Raw genomic sequence first — 22,593 nt, 5'->3', positions numbered from 1 at the left:
TCGGGGCGCCGGCGGACGCGCATGTTTCAATTTTGTGAACATTTATAATACCCCAAGCTTATCCGCAAACGGAAAGAAGTAATCATAGAGGATATTTAGGAACTGGCTTCTTAATTGTTATTTATTTTTTAAAATATCTACGGTGCAAAGCAACGTCATGTAATGGTAACTTTGAAGCTAAAAAACATAGCTCTTAAACGAAATTTTTTAAAACTCACCTTACAATCGAGAACGTAGTAAAACTTTACACTGCAAAATTTACCGTTAGGTAAAAAAACAACAAAATAAAAACAAAAAACAACGTTAATCATATTTAGTGCGACAGACAAAAACGAATTCCCCTTCGTGCGCAAAAGAACAAAATAATCCATGAGTGATCTCCTTTAAACTTTCTCGAATATTCTTATTATACTTATATAACACTACGGGTGATGGCAACTCGGGATATAGACAATATTTTTAACCCATTTGTAATTATTTTTGAACTTTTAAAAATCCTAATATATAAAAGCCCATGTGCGCACTTCTCTCCTCTCTCTCTCTGACCGCAAAATATTTTCGCCGGATATCACGTCAGAATCTGCAGCGATGCATGGAGAACTTGATACGGACTTTTGTTGAAAATAATAGATGTTTTAAATGTATAATCACAATTTTATTTAAAGAAGAAAAATATAAAACAAAGGCATATTCGATTTTAGAAAAACAGTTTTAACTATGCAACAGGAAAAGCGTTTATAGTTGTGAAAAAGAACCCATGAAACAATGACGTCACCAATGTTTATACATTAACTAATGACGTCATCTGCCGAGTTTAGAATAAGAAGAAATGAACTATTTAATTCAAATTAGATTTAGATCTAGATCTACGTAAGCTATGAAATGTATACAATACAATTTTTCCGGCCTAAATTTATAAAATTTATTTTATCTATTTGGATTCTAGATCTAGAGATTCTAGATCTAGACTAGATCTAAATCTATGCAACAACTAGACGTAGACATTAAGATCTAGATTTAGACTCGGATGATTATAGATACCGGTGTCCGATAATGGAATCTTCTTTTAAAAAGGGGTGTTGGGTTGTTAGTAGTATTGTAATCTCGACTAATTTTATGGTTAGAAATTAGGGTTAGGCGTATGTGGTAGGTCCAAGGTTGGGGTTAGGGACAGGGTTAGAATTGACATTAGCCAGCCAAGTGTGTATTTAGTCAACTACCAGTAACCTAACACCCCTTTTTTAAAGAAGATTCCATTATCGGACAATGGTGTAAACATATTTTATATAAATCTTTGTTTGTTTAACTATGGAACTTGCTAATTTGGGATAAAAAAATAATTTGAAAGAATAGAGTCCTTTCATATGACGTCACGTCCGTTCGTGATACCTACGCCCGCCGCCACAGTGGTGTACACCAGACGTAAACACAATCAGCTGTTCGCCAGCGCTGGACGTGTTCACCAGCGCTGGACGCTTTCAATGTATGTAAAGAATAATATAGACTTGAGTGGACTATTGTTGTAGTCAATCTAGTTGAACCCAATTTCCAAGTAAATCAGGTGTTGCATCTTTTGTTGGTGAGCTGATGCTAGATTTCAAAGCCAGCAACAGACACAGAGAGGGGGTTGTCAATAGACACACAGAGAGGGGGTTGTCAATATCACTTGATACTGTCCATGATGTTAACATTAGGACTAGTGTCTTACTAAAACAGCACATCAACTTTTTGAATATATGGTCAGTTGACTTTAGTCATCCCAATTTAGGCTATAATATAGTGATACCAGTGGATCTATTAATTAACCAGAGTCTCCAGTAACCACAACAAATTATGAACATAAAAAAACTTTAATCACTTCATTTGCTTAAAAACATTTTAATCAACAATAAGTAATTCACATGTACATAAGACAACTGGCCTGACACAGGGCTGCCTGCCATAGTCCTGCACACATGGTCACCTGCCATAGACCTGCACACAGGGTCGCCTGCCATAGACCTGCACACAGGGCTGCCTGCCATAGTCCTGCACACAGGGTCGCCTGCCATAGACCTGCACACATGGTCACCTGCCATAGACCTGCACACATGGTCACCTGCCATAGACCTGCACACAGGGTCGCCTGCCATAGACCTGCACACAGGGTCGCCTGCCATAGACCTGCACACAGGGTCGCCTGCCATAGACCTGCACACAGGGTCGCCTGCCATAGACCTGCACACAGGGTCGCCTGCCATAGACCTGCACACAGGGTCACCTGCCATAGACCTGCACACAGGGTCGCCTGCCATAGACCTGCACACAGGGTCGCCTGCCATAGACCTGCACACAGGGCTGCCTGCCATAGACCTGCACTCAGGGCTGCCTGCCATAGACCTGTACTACCATCACAAGCAGCCTAATGTAATATCATGGATAAGGCTGCACCCCTAAACATGACAAATCCATTAGTGCTATCCTTTGTTGTGTCTGTTGCCATCCCCTCTTCTGTGTTCTAAAGGAAAAATTCAAAGATCTGACCATTACTGGGCATTTATTGGATTGATTATAGGGTTATCACATAAACTAACAACAGCACATCAGTACATAAACTTACAACAGCACATCAGTAGATAAACTAACAACAGCACATCACTACATAAACTTACAACAGCACATCAGTACATAAACTTACAACAGCACATCAGAACATAAACTAACAACAGCACATCAGTAGATACAATAACAACAGCACATCAGTAGATACACTAACAACAGCACATCAGTAGATACACTAATAACAGCACATCAGTACGGGAACAGGGCATTATTACCCCCCCCCCCCAATCAATTACCCACAAGAGTGTTAGGATCAGGGTTAGGCTTAAATGAATGTCTAGAGTTGGGTTTGAACTGTGAAGAGGCAGGGAGTGTTATTAGGGTAGACTGGGCAGGTGGACTGTTATGAAATGATAGAGTGAGTGGTGTCCCTTACCATCCTTCCAATCATCCATTGCCCTGGCTCGTGCTAATAATTCCTCATCATCTCTCTCAACTTTCTCTTCTTTCTCTGCGTCTTCTTTTTCTCTTGCTAAAGCATCTTTGTCTGGGTCCCTGGCCCATTCCTGTAAACTATGGCTGCAGGTGGGTCAAAGGTCAAGTTAATAGTTGTAAGAACACAGGTCAAAAAGTCAAGTTAATAGTTGTAAGAACACAGGTCAAAAAGTCAAGTTAATAGTTGTAAGAACACAGGTCAAAAAGTCAAGTTAATAGTTGTGAGAACACAGGTCAAAAAGTCAAGTTAATAGTTGTAAGAACACAGGTCAAAAAGTCAAGTTAATAGTTGTAAGAACACAGGTCAAAAAGTCAAGTTAATAGTTGTAAGAACACAGGTCAAAAAGTCAAGTTAATAGTTGTAAGAACACAGGTCAAAAAGTCAAGTTAATAGTTGTAAGAACACAGGTCAAAAAGTCAAGTTAATAGATGTAAGAACACAGGTCAAAAAGTCAAGTTAATAGTTGTAGGAACACAAGTCAAAAAGTAAAGTTAAAAGTTGTATAGAGACCACCAACACAATGTTGAGACTCATTAGTGCCACAAGTCCTAGAACTGATTGTCATACTGTGTAATGTGTAAAAGTATAGACCAACCCCCCTGTGTGATGTGTAAAAACATAGACCCCCCTCTGGTGCAATATGTAAACCACAGACCTACCCTCCATGAACTGATTCTGATAGTGTTCCTTCCTTCAACTTCTGCTCATAAAATTCATCAACTGTCATGGTAGCAAGGGCTGGGTAGCCTGCACCAAATACTCGCTTTTGAAGTTCATTTTTTGTCAAAATAAATGGACGGAAAGGCTGCAAATAAAAAATAAATTAATCACTCTAGAAAATTAGACACCAGTGAGACAATACCAGCTGTTCCACTTCTTGCTGATGTTGAAATATTTCTGTGGCTTATTTTCTTCATGAGCTAACCTCAACTTCCACTCAATTTTACAATACCAGCTGTTCCACTTCTTGCTGAAGCCCACCCATAAAGCCCACTGAGGAAGAGCCCACTGAGGAAGAGCCCACAGAGGAAGAACCCAGAGAAAGAGCCCCACCACGAAGAGACCACTGAGAAAGAGCCCACTGAGGAAGAACCCACTGATGAAGAACCCAGAGAAAGAGCCCAACCACAAAGAGACCACTGAGAAAGAGCCCAACCATGTAGAGCCCACTGAGGAAGAGCCCACTGAGGAAGAACCCAGAGAAAGAGCCCAACCATGTAGAGCCCACTGAGGAAGAGCCCACAGAGAAAGAGCCCAACCATGTAGAGCCCACAGAGGAAGAGCCCACTGAGGAAGAGCCCACTGAGGAAGAGCCCAGAGAAAGAGCCCACTGAGGAATAACCCAGAGAAAGAGCCCAACCATGTAGAGCCCACAGAGGAAGAGCCCACTGAGGAAGAGCCCACTGAGGAAGAGCCCAGAGAAAGAGCCCAACCATGTAGAGCCCACAGAGGAAGAGCCCACTGAGGAAGAGCCCAGAGAAAGAGCCCACTGAGGAAGAGCCCACTGAGGAAGAGCCCACTGAGGAAGAGCCCAGAGAAAGAGCCCACTGAGGAAGAACCCAGAGAAAGAGCCCAACCATGTAGAGCCCACAGAGGAAGAGCCCACTGAGGAAGAGCCCAGAGAAAGAGCCCACTGAGGAAGAACCCAGAGAAAGAGCCCACTAAGGAAGAACCCACTGAGGAAGAGCACACAGAAAGAGCCCAACCATGTAGAGCCCACAGAGGAAGAGCCCACTGAGGAAGAACCCACTGAGGAAGAGCCCAGAGAAAGAGCCCAACCATGTAGAGCCCACAGAGAAAGAGCCCACTGAGGAAGAGCCCACTGAGGAAGAGCCTACTGAGGAAGAGCCCACCGAGGAAGAGCCCACAGAGAAAGAGCCCACTGAGGAAGAGCCCACAGAGAAAGAGCCCACTGAGGAAGAGCCCACTGACGAAGAGCCCACCGAGGAAGAGCCCACTGAGAAAGAGCCCAGAGAAAGAGCCCACTGAGGAAGAGCCCACTGAGGAAGAGCCCACACAGAAAGAGCCCACTGAGGAAGAGCCCACTGAGGAAGAGCCCACCGAGGAAGAGACCACTGAGAAAGAGCCCACTGAGAAAGAGCCCACTGAGAAAGAGCCCACTGAGGAAGAGCCCACTGAGGAAGAGCCCACTGAGAAAGAGCTTAGAGAAAGAGCCCACTGAGAAAGAGCCCACAAAGAGCCCACGGAGAAAGAGCCCACTGAGAAAGAGCCCACTGAGAAAGAGCCCACTGAGGAAGAGCCCACTGAGGAAGAGCCCTGAGAAAGGGCCCACTGAGGAAGAACCCACTGAGAAAGAGCCCACTGAGAAAGAGCCCACAAAGAGCACACTGAGAAAGAGCCCACTGAGAAAGAGCCCACTGAGAAAGAGCCCACTGAGGAAGAGCCCACTGAGGAAGAGCCCTGAGAAAGGGCCCACTGAGGAAGATCCCACTGAGAAAGAGCCCACTGAGAAAGAGCCCACTGAGAAAGAGCTTAGAGAAAGAGCCCACTGAGAAAGAGCCCACAAAGAGCCCACTGAGAAAGAGCCCACTGAGAAAGAGCCCACCGAGGAAGAGCCCAGAGGAAGACCCCACTAAGAAAGAGCCCAGAGAAAGAGCCCACCTTTGTAGAAGAGCTAGGGGCTTGCTGCAGTGCTGCTCCAGGTTTAGTCATCTCCTCCCTGTGTTTCAACATCTGCAGCTCCAGACAGCAATTGTCCACCTCATCTATGGCCTGGTTGGCCCAGTGCTTCAGCTGGGTCAGGTAGAACTCTCTCTGTCAACATATGTCATGGGTTAGTGTCATCTGTCATGTCATGGGTTAGTGTCATATGTCATGTCATGGGTTAGTGTCATCTGTCATGTCATGGGTTAGTGTCATCTGTCAACACATGTCATGGTTAGTGTCATCTGTCATGTCATGGGTTAGTGTCATCTGTCAACACATGTCATGGTTAGTGTCATCTGTCATGTCATGGGTTAGTGTCATCTGTCATGTCATGGGTTAGTATCATCTGTCATGTCATGGGTTAGTGTCATCTGTCATGTCATGGGTTAGTGTCATCTGTCATGTCATGGGTTAGTGTCATCTGTCAACACATGTCATGGTTAGTGTCATCTGTCATGTCATGGGTTAGTGTCATCTGTCATGTCATGGGTTAGTGTCATCTGTCATGTCGTGGGTTAGTGTCATCTGTCAACATAAGTCATGGGTTAGTGTCATCTGTCATGGGTTAGTGTCATCTGTCATGTCATGGGTTAGTGTCATCTGTTATGTCATGTGTCGTCTGTCAATACATGTCAATAGTTTAGTTTTATCTGATGACAGAGATGACATGAGACAGAGATGACATGAGACAGAGATGACAGGAGACAGAGATGACAGGAGACAGAGATGACATGAGACAGATGACAGGAGACAGAGATGACATGAGACAGATGACATGAGACAGAGATGACATGAGACAGAGATGACATGAGACAGAGATGACATGAGACAGAGATGACATGAGACAGAGATGACATGAGACAGAGATGACATGAGACAGAGATGACATGAGACAGAGATGACATGAGACAGAGATGACATGAGACAGAGATGACATGAGATTGAGATGACAGGAGACAGAGATAACATGAGACAGAGATGACAGGAGACAGAGATGACATGAGACAGAAGACATGAGACAGGTGACATGAGACAGAGATGACATGAGACAGAGATGACATGAGACAGAGATGACAGGAGACAGAGATGACAGGAGACAGAGATGACAGGAGACAGAGATGACAGGAGACAGAGATGACACGAGACAGAGATGACATGAGACAGAGATGACATGAGACAGAGATGACATGAGACAGAGATGACATGAGACAGAGATGACACGAGACAGAGATGACATGAGACAGAGATGACATGAGACAGAGATGACATGAGACAGAGATGACATGAGACAGAGATGACATGAGACAGAGATGACAGGAGACAGAGATGACAGGAGACAGAGATGACATGAGACAGAGATGACATGAGACAGAGATGACAGGCGACAGAGATGACATGAGACAGAGATGACATGAGACAGGAGACAGAGATGACATGAGACAGAGATGACATGAGACAGAGATGACATGAGACAGAGATGACATGAGACAGAGATGACATGAGACAGAGATGACATGAGACAGAGATGACAGGAGACAGGTGACAGGAGACAGAGATGACATGAGACAGATGACATGAGACAGAGATGACATGAGACAGAGATGACAGGAGACAGAGATGACAGGAGACAGAGATGACATGAGACAGGTGACATGAGACAGAGATGACATGAGACAGAGATGACATGAGACAGAGATGACAGGAGACAGAGATGACATGAGACAGAGATGACATGAGACAGAGATGACAGGCGACAGAGATGACATGAGACAGAGATGACATGAGACAGAGATGACAGGCGACAGAGATGACATGAGACAGAGATGACATGAGACAGGAGACAGAGATGACAGGAGACAGAGATGACATGAGACAGAGATGACATGAGACAGAGATGACATGAGACAGAGATGACAGGAGACAGAGATGACATGAGACAGAGATGACATGAGACAGATGACAGGAGACAGAGATGACATGAGACAGAGATGACATGAGACAGAGATGACATGAGACAGAGATGACAGGAGACAGAGATGACATGAGACAGAGATGACATGAGACAGAGATGACATGAGACAGAGATGACATGAGACAGAGATGACATGAGACAGAGATGACAGGAGACAGAGATGACATGAGACAGAGATGACATGAGACAGAGATGACATGAGACAGATGACATGAGACAGAGATGACAGGAGACAGAGATGACATGAGACAGAGATGACATGAGACAGGTGACATGAGACAGAGATGACAGGAGACAGAGATGACATGAGACAGAGATGACATGAGACAGAGATGACATGAGACAGAGATGACATGAGACAGAGATGACAGGAGACAGAGATGACAGGAGACAGAGATGACATGAGACAGAGATGACATGAGACAGAGATGACAGGAGACAGAGATGACATGAGACAGAGATGACAGGAGACAGAGATGACATGAGACAGAGATGACAGGAGACAGAGATGACAGGAGACAGAGATGACAGGAGACAGAGATGACATGAGACAGAGATGACATGAGACAGATGACAGGAGACAGAGATGACATGAGACAGAGATGACAGGAGACAGAGATGACAGGAGACAGAGATGACATGAGACAGAGATGACATGAGACAGGTGACATGAGACAGAGATGACAGGAGACAGGTGACATGAGACAGAGATGACAGGAGACAGAGATGACAGGAGACAGAGATGACAGGAGACAGAGATGACATGAGACAGGTGACATGAGACAGAGATGACAGGAGACAGAGATGACAGGAGACAGAGATGACAGGAGACAGAGATGACAGGAGACAGAGATGACAGGAGACAGAGATGACATGAGACAGAGATGACAGGAGACAGAGATGACAGGAGACAGAGATGACATGAGACAGAGATGACATGAGACAGGTGACATGAGACAGAGATGACAGGAGACAGAGATGACAGGAGACAGAGATGACATGAGACAGAGATGACATGAGACAGAGATGACATGAGACAGGTGACATGAGACAGAGATGACAGGAGACAGAGATGACATGAGACAGGAGACAGAGATGACATGAGACAGAGATGACATGAGACAGAGATGACATGAGACAGAGATGACAGGAGACAGAGATGACATGAGACAGAGATGACAGGAGACAGAGATGACAGGAGACAGAGATGACATGAGACAGAGATGACATGAGACAGATGACAGGAGACAGAGATGACATGAGACAGAGATGACAGGAGACAGAGATGACAGGAGACAGAGATGACATGAGACAGAGATGACATGAGACAGGTGACATGAGACAGAGATGACAGGAGACAGGTGACATGAGACAGAGATGACAGGAGACAGAGATGACAGGAGACAGAGATGACAGGAGACAGAGATGACATGAGACAGGTGACATGAGACAGAGATGACAGGAGACAGAGATGACAGGAGACAGAGATGACAGGAGACAGAGATGACAGGAGACAGAGATGACAGGAGACAGAGATGACATGAGACAGAGATGACAGGAGACAGAGATGACAGGAGACAGAGATGACATGAGACAGAGATGACATGAGACAGGTGACATGAGACAGAGATGACAGGAGACAGAGATGACAGGAGACAGAGATGACATGAGACAGAGATGACATGAGACAGAGATGACATGAGACAGGTGACATGAGACAGAGATGACAGGAGACAGAGATGACATGAGACAGAGATGACATGAGACAGAGATGACATGAGACAGGTGACATGAGACAGAGATGACAGGAGACAGAGATGACATGAGACAGAGATGACATGAGACAGAGATGACATGAGACAGAGATGACAGGAGACAGAGATGACAGGAGACAGAGATGACATGAGACAGAGATGACATGAGACAGAGATGACATGAGACAGAGATGACATGAGACAGAGATGACATGAGACAAGAGACAGAGATGACATGAGACAGGAGACAGAGATAACATGAGACAGATGACATGAGACCTAGATGTCCTACCTTAACCTCATCATCTACATGAGCTCTTTCAATCTGAGACTTGAGTTCTGCTAACTTTTTCTCCATTTCTTTCTTCTCCTTAAAGCGCTGTATTTTGTTATTTCTGTGTGCTGACATGGCATTGAGATCCTGGCGAGTTCTGCTGTTCTTGGACAAAACATTCATTGTCAGGCTAATGTTGGAACAATTAAATAACATTGACAACAGCTCATGTCTAGTCTACAAACAACAATAGCGCTTGTCTAGTCTACAACAACAGCTCACGTCTAGTCTACAACAACAGCTCATGTCTAGTCTACAACAACAACAGCTCATGTCTAGTCTACAACAACAGCTCATGTCTAGTCTACAACAACAACAGCCCATGTCTAGTCTACAACAACAGCTCATGTCTAGTCTACAACAACAACAGCTCATGTCTAGTCTACAACAACAGCTCATGTCTAGTCTACAACAACAACAACTCATGTCTAGTCTACAACAACAACAGCTCATGTCAAGTCTACAACAACAGCTCATGTCTAGTCTACAACAACAACAGCTCATGTCTAGTCTACAACAACAACAGCTCATGTCTAGTCTACAACAACAACAGCTCATGTCTAGTCTACAACAACAGCTCATGTCTAGTCTACAACAACAGCACTTGTCTAGTCTACAACAACAGCTCATGTCTAGTCTACAACAACAGCGCATGTCTAGTCTACAACAACAACAGCTCATGTCTAGTCTACAACAACAACAGCTCATGACTAGTCTACAACAACAGCTCATGTCTAGTCTACAACAACAACAGCTCATGACTAGTCTACAACAACAGCTCATGTCTCGGCTACAACAACAGTGCATGTCTAGTCTACAACAACAACAGCTCATGTCTAGTCTACAACAACAGCTCATGTCTAGTCTACAACAACAACAGCGCTTGTCTAGTCTACAACAACAGCTCATGTCTAGTCTACAACAACAGCTCATGTCTAGTCTACAACAACTCATGTCTAGTCTATAACAACAACAGCCCATGTCTAGTCTACAACAACAGCTCATGTCTAGTCTACAACAACAACAGCTCATGTCTAGTCTACAACAACAGCTCATGTCTAGTCTACAACAACAGCTCATGGCTAGTCTACAACAACAGCTCATGTCTAGTCTACAACAACAACAGCTCATGTCTAGTCTACAACAACAGCGCATGTCTAGTCTACAACAACAGCTCATGTCTAGTCTACAACAACAACAGCTCATGTCTAGTCTACAACAACAGCTCATGTCTAGTCTACAACAACAACAGCTCATGTCTAGTCTACAACAACCGCTCATGTCTAGTCTACAACAACAACTCATGTCTAGTCTACAACAACAACAGCTCATGTCTAGTCTACAACAACAACAGCTCATGTCTAGTCTACAACAACAACTCATGTCTAGTCTACAACAACAACAGCTCATGTCTAGTCTACAACAACAACAGCTCATGTCTAGTCTACAACAACAGCTCATGTCTAGTCTACAACAACAACTCATGTCTAGTCTACAACAACAACAGCTCATGTCTAGTCTACAACAACAGCTCATGTCTAGTCTACAACAACAACAACTCATGTCTAGTCTACAACAACAACAGCGATTGTCTAGTCTACAACAACAACAGCGCTTGTCTAGTCTACAACAACAACAGCGATTGTCTAGTCTACAACAACAACAACTCATGTCTAGTCTACAACAACAACAGCGCTTGTCTAGTCTACAACAACAACAGCTCATGTCTAGTCTACAACAACAACAGCTCATGTCTAGTCTACAACAACAGCTCATGTCTAGTCAACAACAACAACAGCGCATGACTAGTCTACAACAACAGCTCATGTCTAGTCTACAACAACAGCGCTTGTCTAGTCTACAACAACAACAGCTCATGTCTAGTATACAACAACAACAGCGCATGTCTAGTCTACAACAACAACAGCTCATGTCTAGTCTACAACAACAGCTCATGTCTAGTCTACAACAACAACAACTCATGTCTAGTCTACAACAACAGCTCATGTCTAGTCTACAACAACAGCTCATGTCTAGTCTACAACAACAACAGCTCATGTCTAGTCTACAACAACAGCTCATGTCTAGTCTACAACAACAGCTCATGTCTAGTCTACAACAACAACAGCTCATGTCTAGTCTACAACAACAGCTCATGTCTAGTCTACAACAACAACAGCTCATGTCTAGTCTACAACAACAGCGTATGTCTAGTCTACAACAACAGCTCATGTCTAGTCTACAACAACAGCTCATGTCTAGTCTACAACAACAGCTCATGTCTAGTCTTCAACAACAACAGCCCATGTCTAGTCTACAACAACAACAGCTCATGTCTAGTCTACAACAACAGTGCATGTCTAGTCTACAACAACAGCGCATGTCTAGTCTACAACAACAGCTCATGTCTAGTCTACAACAACAACTCATGTCTAGTCTACAACAACAACAGCTCATGTCTAGTCTACAACAACAACAGCTCATGTCTAGTCTACAACAACAACAGCTCATGTCTAGTCTACAACAACAGCTCATGTCTAGTCTACAACAACAACAGCTCATGTCTAGTCTACAACAACAGCGCATGTCTAGTCTACAACAACAGCTCATGTCTAGTCTACAACAACAGCTCATGTCTAGTCTACAACAACAGCTCATGTCTAGTCTACAACAACAACAGCTCATGTCTAGTCTTCAACAACAACAGCCCATGTCTAGTCTACAACAACAACAGCTCATGTCTAGTCTACAACAACAGCTCATGTCTAGTCTACAACAACAACAGCTCATGTCTAGTCTACAACAACAGCGCATGTCTAGTCTACAACAACAGCTCATGTCTAGTCTACAACAACAGCTAATGTCTAGTCTACAACAACAGCTCATGTCTAGTCTTCAACAACAACAGCCCATGTCTAGTCTACAACAACAACAGCTCATGTCTAGTCTACAACAACAGTGCATGTCTAGTCTACAACAACAGCTCATGTCTAGTCTACAACAACAACAGCCCATGTCTAGTCTACAACAACAACAGCTCATGTCTCGTCTACAACAACAGCTCATGTCTAGTCTACAACAACAACAGCTCATGTCTAGTCTACAACAACAACAGCTCATGTCTAGTCTACAACAACAACAGCTGATGTCTAGTCTACAACAACAGCTGATGTCTAGTCTACAACAACAGCTCATGTCTAGTCTACAACAACAACAGCTGATGTCTAGTCTACACCAACAACAGCTCATGTCTAGTCTACAACAACAACAGCCCATGCCTAGTCTACAACAACAGCTCATGTCTAGTCTACAACAACAACAGCTCATGTCTAGTCTACAACAACAACAGCTCATGTCTAGTCTACAACAACAACAGCTGATGTCTAGTCTACAACAACAACAGCTCATGTCTAGTCTACAACAACAACAGCCCATGTCTAGTCTACAACAACAGCTCATGTCTAGTCTACAACAACAACAGCTCATGTCTAGTCTACAACAACAACAGCTCATGTCTAGTCTACAACAACAACAGCTCATGTCTAGTCTACAACAACAACAACTCATGTCTAGTCTACAACAACAACAGCGCTTGTCTAGTCTACAACAACAACAGCGCTTGTCTAGTCTACAACAACAGCCCATGTCTAGTCTACAACAACAGCTCATGTCTAGTCTACAACAACAACAGCTCATGTCTAGTCTACAACAACAACAGCGCTTGTCTAGTCTACAACAACAGCTCATGTCTAGTCTACAACAACAGCTCATGTCTAGTCTACAACAACAACAGCCCATGTCTAGTCTACAACAACAGCTCATGTCTAGTCTACAACAACAGCCCATGTCTAGTCTACAACAACAACCAACCTGTATGATGCAGGAACTAGGCTATCAGATTCTTCCTCTAAGACTGTACCATGGATATCATGTTCAATAACATTGTAGGACTTCATCAGCCTCAGAAAGTCAGTGTAACAAAGCTGAGATTGGGGAGTTGAAATAGTTCATCATTGTCTGACAAAAGGACCTCAGACACAGGATCTCAGGACAAAAGTTATCAGGACAAAAGTTATCAGGACAAAAGTTATCAGGACAAAAGTTATCAGGATTAATGAACTCAAGGACAAAAGTTATCAGGACAAAAGTTATTAGGACACAAGTTATCAGGATTAATGATCTCAGGGACAAAAGATATCAGAACGAAAGATATCAGGACAATTTATATCAGGAAAAATGATACCACGGACTAATGATCTCACAGCAAAATTTGTATAGTATTTAAAATGATTTTAATAGATTTAAACATTTAAAACAAATTGATTATCATTTAGTTTTTATTTACTTTTTTTTACACATAATAATGTGAGAAAATGGCATTTAGAAATATATTTGTAGATAAAAACTAAGTTTTGCTAGACTGTGTAGGTGGGCTTGCCAAACATGAGACAACCCTACCTCATCAAGTTGACGAATCTAGATCAAAAGATTAGCTCATCTATGGAAGGGCTATAAAAACACACATACATAATAAGATTGCTGCTTGCTTTGGTAGGCGGAGACATGCCCTAAGGGAGATGTTTGCTCTCCGTGGACAACACCACATCATCAAGCTCAATAGTTACATTTGGGTCACACTCTTGTGGTCACCAATAATTATTGTATTACTGGTTATTTCCCACCTATGGCCTCTTTTGTTAGATCGTAGAAAGGCATCTGCAATTTTAATATGTCAGATTTACGCTAGACAACAGCCAGCAAAGAAAACTTTACATTTGTGTTGATGAGGCACTCAAAACATATTTTTGTATTACAATCCTGGAGACCCAATCACCTTTTTGAAAACTATTTCACTTAATCTGACTAAAGTTTCCATCATTTTGTTTAATGCATTTCATCTCTTATACATTTAATATAAAATGTTATCTTGTAAATTTAGTTTAACTCATTCATTTAGTATGTGTAAAAAAAGCAAATAAAAATAAATATGACAATTATTAAAAATGTTAAAATTGACTAAAATCCTCCTAAATACAATAAAATTTTTGTCATGAGATCTTTTGACCATGAGATATTTTGCCTAAGATCATTTGTCCTGAGATCTTTTGACCGTAAGATATTTTGTCCGAGATCATTTGTCCTGACACTGGACATACACTGACCAATAGACAGGATCATTTGTCCTGACACTGACCAATAGACAGGATCATTTGTCCTGACACTGGACATACACTGACCAATAGACAGGATCATTTGTCCTGACACTGGACATACACTGACCAATAGACAGGATCATTTGTCCTGACACTGGACATACACTGACCAATAGACAGGATCATTTGTCCTGACACTGGACATACACTGACCAATAGACAGGATCATTTGTCCTGACACTGGACATACACTGACCAATAGACAGGATCATTTGTCCTGACACTGGACATACACTGACCAATAGACAGGATCATTTGTCCTGACACTGGACATACACTGACCAATAGACAGGATCATTTGTCCTGACACTGGACATACACTGACCAATAGACAGGATCATTTGTCCTGACACTGGACATACACTGACCAATAGACAGGATCATTTGTCCTGACACTGGACATACACTGACCAATAGACAGGATCATTTGTCCTGACACTGGACATACACTGACCAATAGACAGGATCATTTGTCCTGACACTGGACATACACTGACCAATAGACAGGATCATTTCTTGTCTTACCTTGGCTTTAGCAACAGCTTGTGGACGAGGCAGGTGTGTATTCAGACAGATAAAATATCCTAAGAAAGCTGACAGCAGCATATACCTGAGGGGGGGAAAATGACAAGATTGTTGAGATGTTTTCTGTCAAACAACAAATATTTAACTCATTATTGGAGGCGTTGTATAAAGCTTTATTTCATCCACAATATTTAATGTCATAATAGGCCTACTTGCACATCATGGCTATTCATTACTGACATGCTTACAGCTGACATCAACCTTACAGCTGACATCAACCTTACAGCTGACATCAACCTAACAGCTGACATCAACCTTACAGTTGACATCAACCTTACAGCTGACATCAACCTTACAGCTGACATCAACCTTAAAGCTGACATCAACCTTAAAGCTGACATCAACCTTACAGCTGACATCAACCTTAAAGCTGACATCAACCTTACAGCTGACATCAACCTTACGGCTGACATCAACCTTACACTACAGCTGACATCAACCTTATGGCTGACATCAACCTTACGGCTGACATCAACCTTACGGCTGACATCAACCTTACGGCTGACATCAACCTTACAGCTGACATCAACCTTACAGCTGACATCAACCTTACACTACAGCTGACATCAACCTTACGGCTGACATCAACCTTACAGCTGACATCAACCTTACACTACAGCTGACATCAACCTTATGGCTGACATCAGCATTACAGCTGCAGTGTGTTGAGAGAGGGTGGTTAGAAAGAAACTTTGTTTCAACTTACTTAAGCTCATTAGTGGAAACTTCATCAATGTCTTCATTCCGGCTGAACAAATCCAAATCATTGACCATCTGAATGGCTCGCTCTGTCACGATGATGCCATCTCTCAGCTGACCCTAACAACAACAACTGAGTTTTAGATGCCACATGACATACACTTTGGATGGTCACTTTTTTTAGATGATGCTCAAAATTGCTTTCATTTATTGACCAGATTTCATGTCAACTAAAATTAAGCATTCTAAAATTATTTTCTGTATTTAATGTTCAATGTACATATCCACTTGCTAAACAACAGGCAAGCTAATCCAGACAAACTTTTTTCATCTTCCCTTTAAGTTTATTGAAGATGGTAAAGAGCAATATCTATATCATAAACAAATAAATAGAAATATTTGTATTTTGCCTAGTCTTCTGTACTTCAAGTACTTGTTAATCTAAAACTAAAGCCATAGGTGGAGAGAGGTGGGGGGTGGGCTGCTTGGGTTGACACCATGGCAGAAATTCCAAACTATATAGAAGAAAAATGCTTTGTGCAGTTCAATAACTTATTAATGAGAGTTAATTAAAGCCATTTTAACTACAACTTGACAATACTGACAAGGTATATGTGGGGTGGAGCACACCACAATGTGAACTTGATAGCTATAGAGAAACCAAGGCTACATACACCTGTATTAATAACACCACAATGTGAACTTGATAGCTATAGAGAAACCAAGGATACATACACCTGTATTAATAACACCACAATGTGAACTTGATAGCTATAGAGAAACCAAGGATACATACACCTGTATTAATAACACCACAATGTGAACTTGATAGCTATAGAGAAACCTAGGCTACATACACCTGTATTAATAACACCACAATGTGAACTTGATAGCTATAGAGAAACCAAGGATACATACACCTGTATTAATAACACCACAATGTGAACTTGATAGCTATAGAGAAACCAAGGATACATACACCTGTATTAATAACACCACAATGTGAACTTGATAGCTATAGAGAAACCAAGGATACATACACCTGTATTAATAACACCACAATGTGAACTTGATAGCTATAGAGAAACCAAGGATACATACACCTGTATTAATAACCGTCTGTAGATAAACATTGTTGCTATTAAGGGGGGGGGGGGGGGGGGGGGGGTTAAGAAAGGACACCAGCTGCAAAATTTACAGAGAAAAAAAAGGGTATCCAGAGTATTTTAAATAACTAACAAGTCAATCAATGACGACATACCAAGAAGTGTTGCACTGGGTGACACCACATCTTGTGACACCACTGGCCATACCTATACTTGATGTAACGCTAGAAACATACATATATGTGATGTAAAGCTAGAGACATACCTGTATTTTATCTGAAGCCATTGATTCTTCTGTTTTCTCCAGAATCTGATGCAAGTTAAAGACCCTATCATAGCACTCAGGCAGTGATAACTGAAAGTCTTCGCATGTATCAACAGATGCTGGCTCCATATTTCAGCCTTGTCAATCTATTGGAACGTTGGTCTTGTCACTCTATTGGAACGTTGGCCTTGTCACTCTTTTGGAACGTTGGCCTTGTCACTCTTTTGGAACGTTGGCCTTGTCACTCTTTTGGAACGTTGGCCTTGTCACTCTATTGGAACGTTGGCCTTGTCACTCTTTTGGAACGTTGGCCTTGTCACTCTTTTGGAATGTTGGCCTTGTCACTCTTTTGGAACGTTGGCCTTGTCACTCTTTTGGAACGTTGGCCTTGTCACTCTATTGGAACGTTGGCCTTGTCACTCTCTTGGAATTTATTTTCTGCAAGGTGATTTAGTTTATATAATTCAAAAGGAGAAACTGCAGCAGTTGACGGCAGTTTTGAAAGACTGAACTATATGGAAACAACACAGCCTTATGATCAAGAATGTTTAAAATTCCAGCCCGTATATTTATGGGTGTTGGTTAAACAGATGTAAAATGGTGAAGTACTAAAACGCAAGACACAATTTTCTAGACATAATTTTTTAGTTTTAAATTAAATGTTTTAGATTTAAAGTTTAATACTTTTCTTGATTTTTCACTACTTGTGAGATTTTTGTAATGGTTATTCTAATAAATAACAGATTGCTGAAAAGCTTGTTTTATCTTGATTTAAACATCTTGAAATATACAGTTAAAGTTTACGTCAAGCTGAAGATCTTTAAAATTTTTAACATTGCAGAAACCTAAATAAGAAACAATGTAATAGTAATATGTAATGTAAAATTTATTTAAAAAAAAAAGACATCAGGTTAGTAAAATTAATCACCTAGGGAAACAAGCAAAATTCTAAACGTCATGAATGGGTGACACCATACTTTGTATACGAGAAAGTAAAAAGATGACTCATTAAATTTTAGTAGGCCCTAGTTATTTCACATTTTTAGGAGGATTTATGTTTTGAAAGTTACAAAAGTGTTTCAAAGTTTCAGTTATGTAGATCTAGATTACCTGCTATTAAGCAATTGAAATTGTATTAAAACTTTTCAGTAGGCCCTAAAAAATATTAAATATTAATAAATAATGACTAGCGATGTTTCCATCAGATGCAACAAAGCTCAGAGGCGTAGCGACCCTTCCCGGCGCCCGGGGACAAACTCTTGATTTGCACCCCCCCCCCTCAAACTTTCAATTTGGCGCCCCCCTAAGGTCGGCGCCCGGGGACATATGTCCCCCGTCCCCCCCCCCCCCCCCCCGCTACGCCTCTGACCAAGCTCATTTACTTTAGTAGCCATCTTGTTTTAGTTTTTTTTTGGTAACATTAGCTAGATCTAGATATTCAGGGGAAACCAGTCTGATTTACATTTGGCCTAGATATATAGCAAATCTGGGTGTTGGGAGATTGCGAAACGCGAAAAGCGAAATGGCGAGGCGGGAAAATGCGAGAAGATAATGCGAGACATACCTGCGGAATTAAGGGTAATTAGCGAGACACTTTTTGCGAAAAAAAAGTATTTTTCATGCTTTTTTCATCTTTATTTATTTAATTTTTTTTTAAAAATAAACAAGCATTTAGCCATACCCTTTAACACGAGTCTTGTATGTTGTTATTTTTTATCTAGATTTTATTATATAGATAGATAGATACTAAGAAGATAGATTTTATTATATAGATAGATAGATACTAAGAAGATAGATAGATCCTAACATCGTTAACGAGAGGAAAATCCCGTCTCAGTCGACATTAATTTTAAAAATCTAGCCCGCTCATGTTTATACAAACTTGAGCTGTGTCATTGTCAACTGGTATAATCTTGTCAGCAGGAGAGATATTCTGCAACACGTATTCACGGATTGTTGTACTTGCAGAAAGTGTAAGAGTATAAACAATTCTAAAAAGTGTAATTTATTTTTTATTAAGTAATTTTAATTACAAAGAAAATTTACTCAAACACACCTCGTGACACCATCTTTCACACATAGTACATCTAACCCAGTTCATTAGACTCCCATTTATACATTTTTCTTTGGCTACTTCTTCCAATCCGCATTCACAACATGTCACATTCTCATCACAGTTGACCTCCCCGTTCATCCCACACACAACACTGGCGGCGGCTATAATACAAAATTTCTATGCAAGAGTATAAAATATGTTTGCAGCGGCAGCGGATTGGGGCACGGTGATCTTCAAAGACGGTAAATCAGGCGACCTCGGCGTTCCACAGAAAAGAAAGAAGTTGATCTATTGTCTGCGGTATTTCGGGCGGTTTCGAACAAGGTGGTATTCTAAGTCGATACAAAAGATGGGGGGAGTTCACAAATCATCAGTATGTCTAGCGACGGAAAAATCCGAAGTTTTAACAATGTAAACGAAACGTCTTTAAAGTCTGGACCACATACCACTAAAAATCGGGTGCGGTAAATTTTTCGCAGAAATCTTCGCATTTCAACACCACCCAGCGTAAGTATCGGGTTGTGGTAAAATGCGAGACAAAAAGTCACGTGACCAACCGTTTTCGCGCCCTTCTCGCATTTTCCCGCCTCGCCATTTCGCTTCTCACAATTTCCCCACACTCAGCAAATCTTGCTAGCAAACACTGCTGTTTTAAGTTAATTTCTTGCCTATAGGAATATATTATATAGGCTAATTAGTATTAATTAGCTACTAGCTAGGCCTTATAGCTTTTAGTTTACTATTCAGCTACTAATATAGTTTAATATAGGCCTAATAGCCAATAGGGGCCTATATTTAATATTAAATATAGGGCCTAATCTAGACCTATTTAAATTTAACACTTAGGCCCTATGCCCTATATCACGGATAGGCCTATATAGATCAACATGTATTACAGCCATAACATATGAATAATATGATTAAGGAAGCTTTCTTTCACATTCTAGTTCTAGCCTCAGCCGATTTTAATTTTATTTTACACACCTAGATTCTAGATCTAGATATTATTATCAGATATAGTCTAGTCTTTTTTCTAGTTGTAGATCTAGATCTAGCTAAATGTTAAAGTTAATGGTAAATGTCAGTAAATGATCGTAGATCTATAGAGCCTAGTAGAATTTCTAAATCTAATATTCTAGATCTAGAAATCTAGATCTAGATCTATAGATCTAGACTAGTAAAACTAATTTTATTTCACCTTTTTAGGAGGATTTATTTTTAGGCCTACTCACTTATAGAGTCTACTCTAGATTTCTAGATTTTAAAAGTTACAAAAATGTTTGGAAAGTCTCATTCAATACTCATTCATATAGAGATCTAGATCTAGATCTACCTAGTTTTAAACAATTGTGTTAAAACTTTTCAACAGGCCCTAATATTCTAATATTTAATAAGTTAACAGTAGCGATGTTTTCATCAGATGCATCCAAGCTCATTTACTTAAGCAGCCATCTTGCTTTAGGTTCTTTTTACAAGCTTTTATTTAACTCACTTCCTCTGTCGTCAGTCTGTCGTCAGTCTAGACGGAAACGCAGGAGTGAAAATTCGGACAGTTCTACTTGACCGACACGATTCACAGTTGGCACGTGGGTCAAGACATGAAGACAATGCAATCTGAAACTAAATTTGACTTAATTGGATGCCTAATTGATTTTTTATGAATTAATTAAAATTTGGACCGAATTAGTAGGCATGTCTAGCCAACCACACCACACGCGTCATCAATAGCTGCGCCATCACGACCACGTAATGGCTGCGTTCAAAAACCATTGCGCGCCTACTGAACGTGATATTCAGTAGGCGCGCAATGGTTTTTAGTCATGTAACTCTATTGTAGATAAAACATGTAAAGTACTGAAAAAAAAAAATTCATAAAAAACGTTTTAATAACAAGCTTTTATGTAATGATGCACTAAAAAGTAGAAAATAAATTATAGACTACTATTTAAATAACTATAAAGAAAAGCGTGGGTGTCTTCCTTAACATTAGTAAAGGTATCCAATAGATACTAAAGTGACCCACGCTTTTCTTTATAGTTATTTAAATAGTAGTCTATAATTTATTTTCTACTTTTTAGTGCATCATTACATAAAAGCTTGTTATTAAAACGTTTTTTATGAATTTTTTTAACCTAAAATGTATAGTTAGGGATTCAGGGGAAACCACTCTAATTTACAGATGGCCGCTGTTAATATAAATGTACAGAAAATTAATTAAACACTGCTGTTTAAAGTTAATTTTTGGTATAGAGATCTAGATCTATATATATATATTCTATATTTATACTGATATAGATCTATATTATATTTATACATTGATTTTGCTTTATTATTCAATTTCTATTACATTTGACACAAATATATAACAATATACCTTTATTAAAAAAGCCAAAATAATGAGTCACTTTTTTACAATACTTACAAGCCGCGGCCGACTTTACGTTCCTAAAACGACAGTTTTTGTTTGTTAAACACCAGCTTCAAGTCTAAAGACAAAACGATAAACAATATAGTAGTGTCGCCAGAGACAGACAACCGTGCCAATGCTTACGCCTCTCTTTTTAATCTTGTTTACCTCCCTTGGTCCATTAATCTTCATATATCCGACGAAAAATGTTTCAATTTGCGTTGTTTAAAAAGGAACGTTTCAATCAATTTTTACGTTCTCGTATATTGTAATGATTGTAATATCGTATATTGTAATAAAGTATTGTAATTGTGCAAAAAAAAAATCAGGATTTTTGCAACAATTCTCGACGTTTTACACCTCCATGAGTCGGAAAAACAAAGTTTTGTAATCTTGTCCGTATGTCTGTGTGTGTATGTGTGTGTGTGTGTGTGTGTGTGTGTGTGTAGACCCGATAACCGTTACAGCTAGGTTGATGAAATTTCATATATAAGTATT

The 22,593-nt window shown here is 40.8% G+C and overlaps 2 protein-coding genes across 6 annotated transcripts; one reads left to right on the top strand and one right to left on the bottom strand.

The window, feature by feature from the left end:
• Positions 1 to 369: 369 nt before the first annotated feature.
• Positions 370 to 2,436, top strand: LOC131937093 (uncharacterized). The gene is made up of 2 exons (XM_059294286.1): positions 370 to 373; positions 1,931 to 2,436. Exons 1-2 carry the CDS (start codon positions 370 to 372, stop codon positions 2,434 to 2,436), a joined length of 510 nt encoding a protein of 169 aa, XP_059150269.1.
• Positions 2,316 to 22,222, bottom strand: LOC131937152 (immunoglobulin-binding protein 1). Of its 5 annotated transcripts, none has more exons than XM_059294349.1 (10): positions 22,111 to 22,222; positions 17,633 to 18,070; positions 16,269 to 16,381; positions 15,503 to 15,587; positions 13,635 to 13,747; positions 9,723 to 9,864; positions 5,660 to 5,812; positions 3,697 to 3,842; positions 2,978 to 3,120; positions 2,316 to 2,497 (listed from the first exon to the last, which is right to left on the bottom strand). In XM_059294349.1, exons 2-10 carry the CDS (start codon positions 17,759 to 17,761, stop codon positions 2,457 to 2,459), a joined length of 1,065 nt encoding a protein of 354 aa, XP_059150332.1. In that variant the 5' UTR covers positions 17,762 to 18,070; positions 22,111 to 22,222; the 3' UTR covers positions 2,316 to 2,456. The 5 variants fall into 5 exon arrangements, with proteins under 5 accessions (XP_059150332.1, XP_059150331.1, XP_059150330.1 ...); XM_059294348.1 differs by lacking the exon at positions 22,111 to 22,222 and adding an exon at positions 21,022 to 21,154 and having other exon boundaries at positions 17,633 to 18,143; XM_059294347.1 differs by lacking the exon at positions 22,111 to 22,222 and adding an exon at positions 21,022 to 21,154.
• Between the last annotated feature and the right edge of the window lie 371 nt (positions 22,223 to 22,593).

Source organism: Physella acuta, unplaced genomic scaffold, assembly GCF_028476545.2.
Source record: "Physella acuta isolate Inbredline_101_S28 unplaced genomic scaffold, ASM2847654v3 ptg000200l, whole genome shotgun sequence".
In the NCBI taxonomy this organism is placed as follows: domain Eukaryota; kingdom Metazoa; phylum Mollusca; class Gastropoda; family Physidae; genus Physella; species Physella acuta.
The sequence above is the reverse complement of the archived record's forward strand: the minus strand, read 5'-3'. Positions and strand labels throughout refer to the sequence as shown.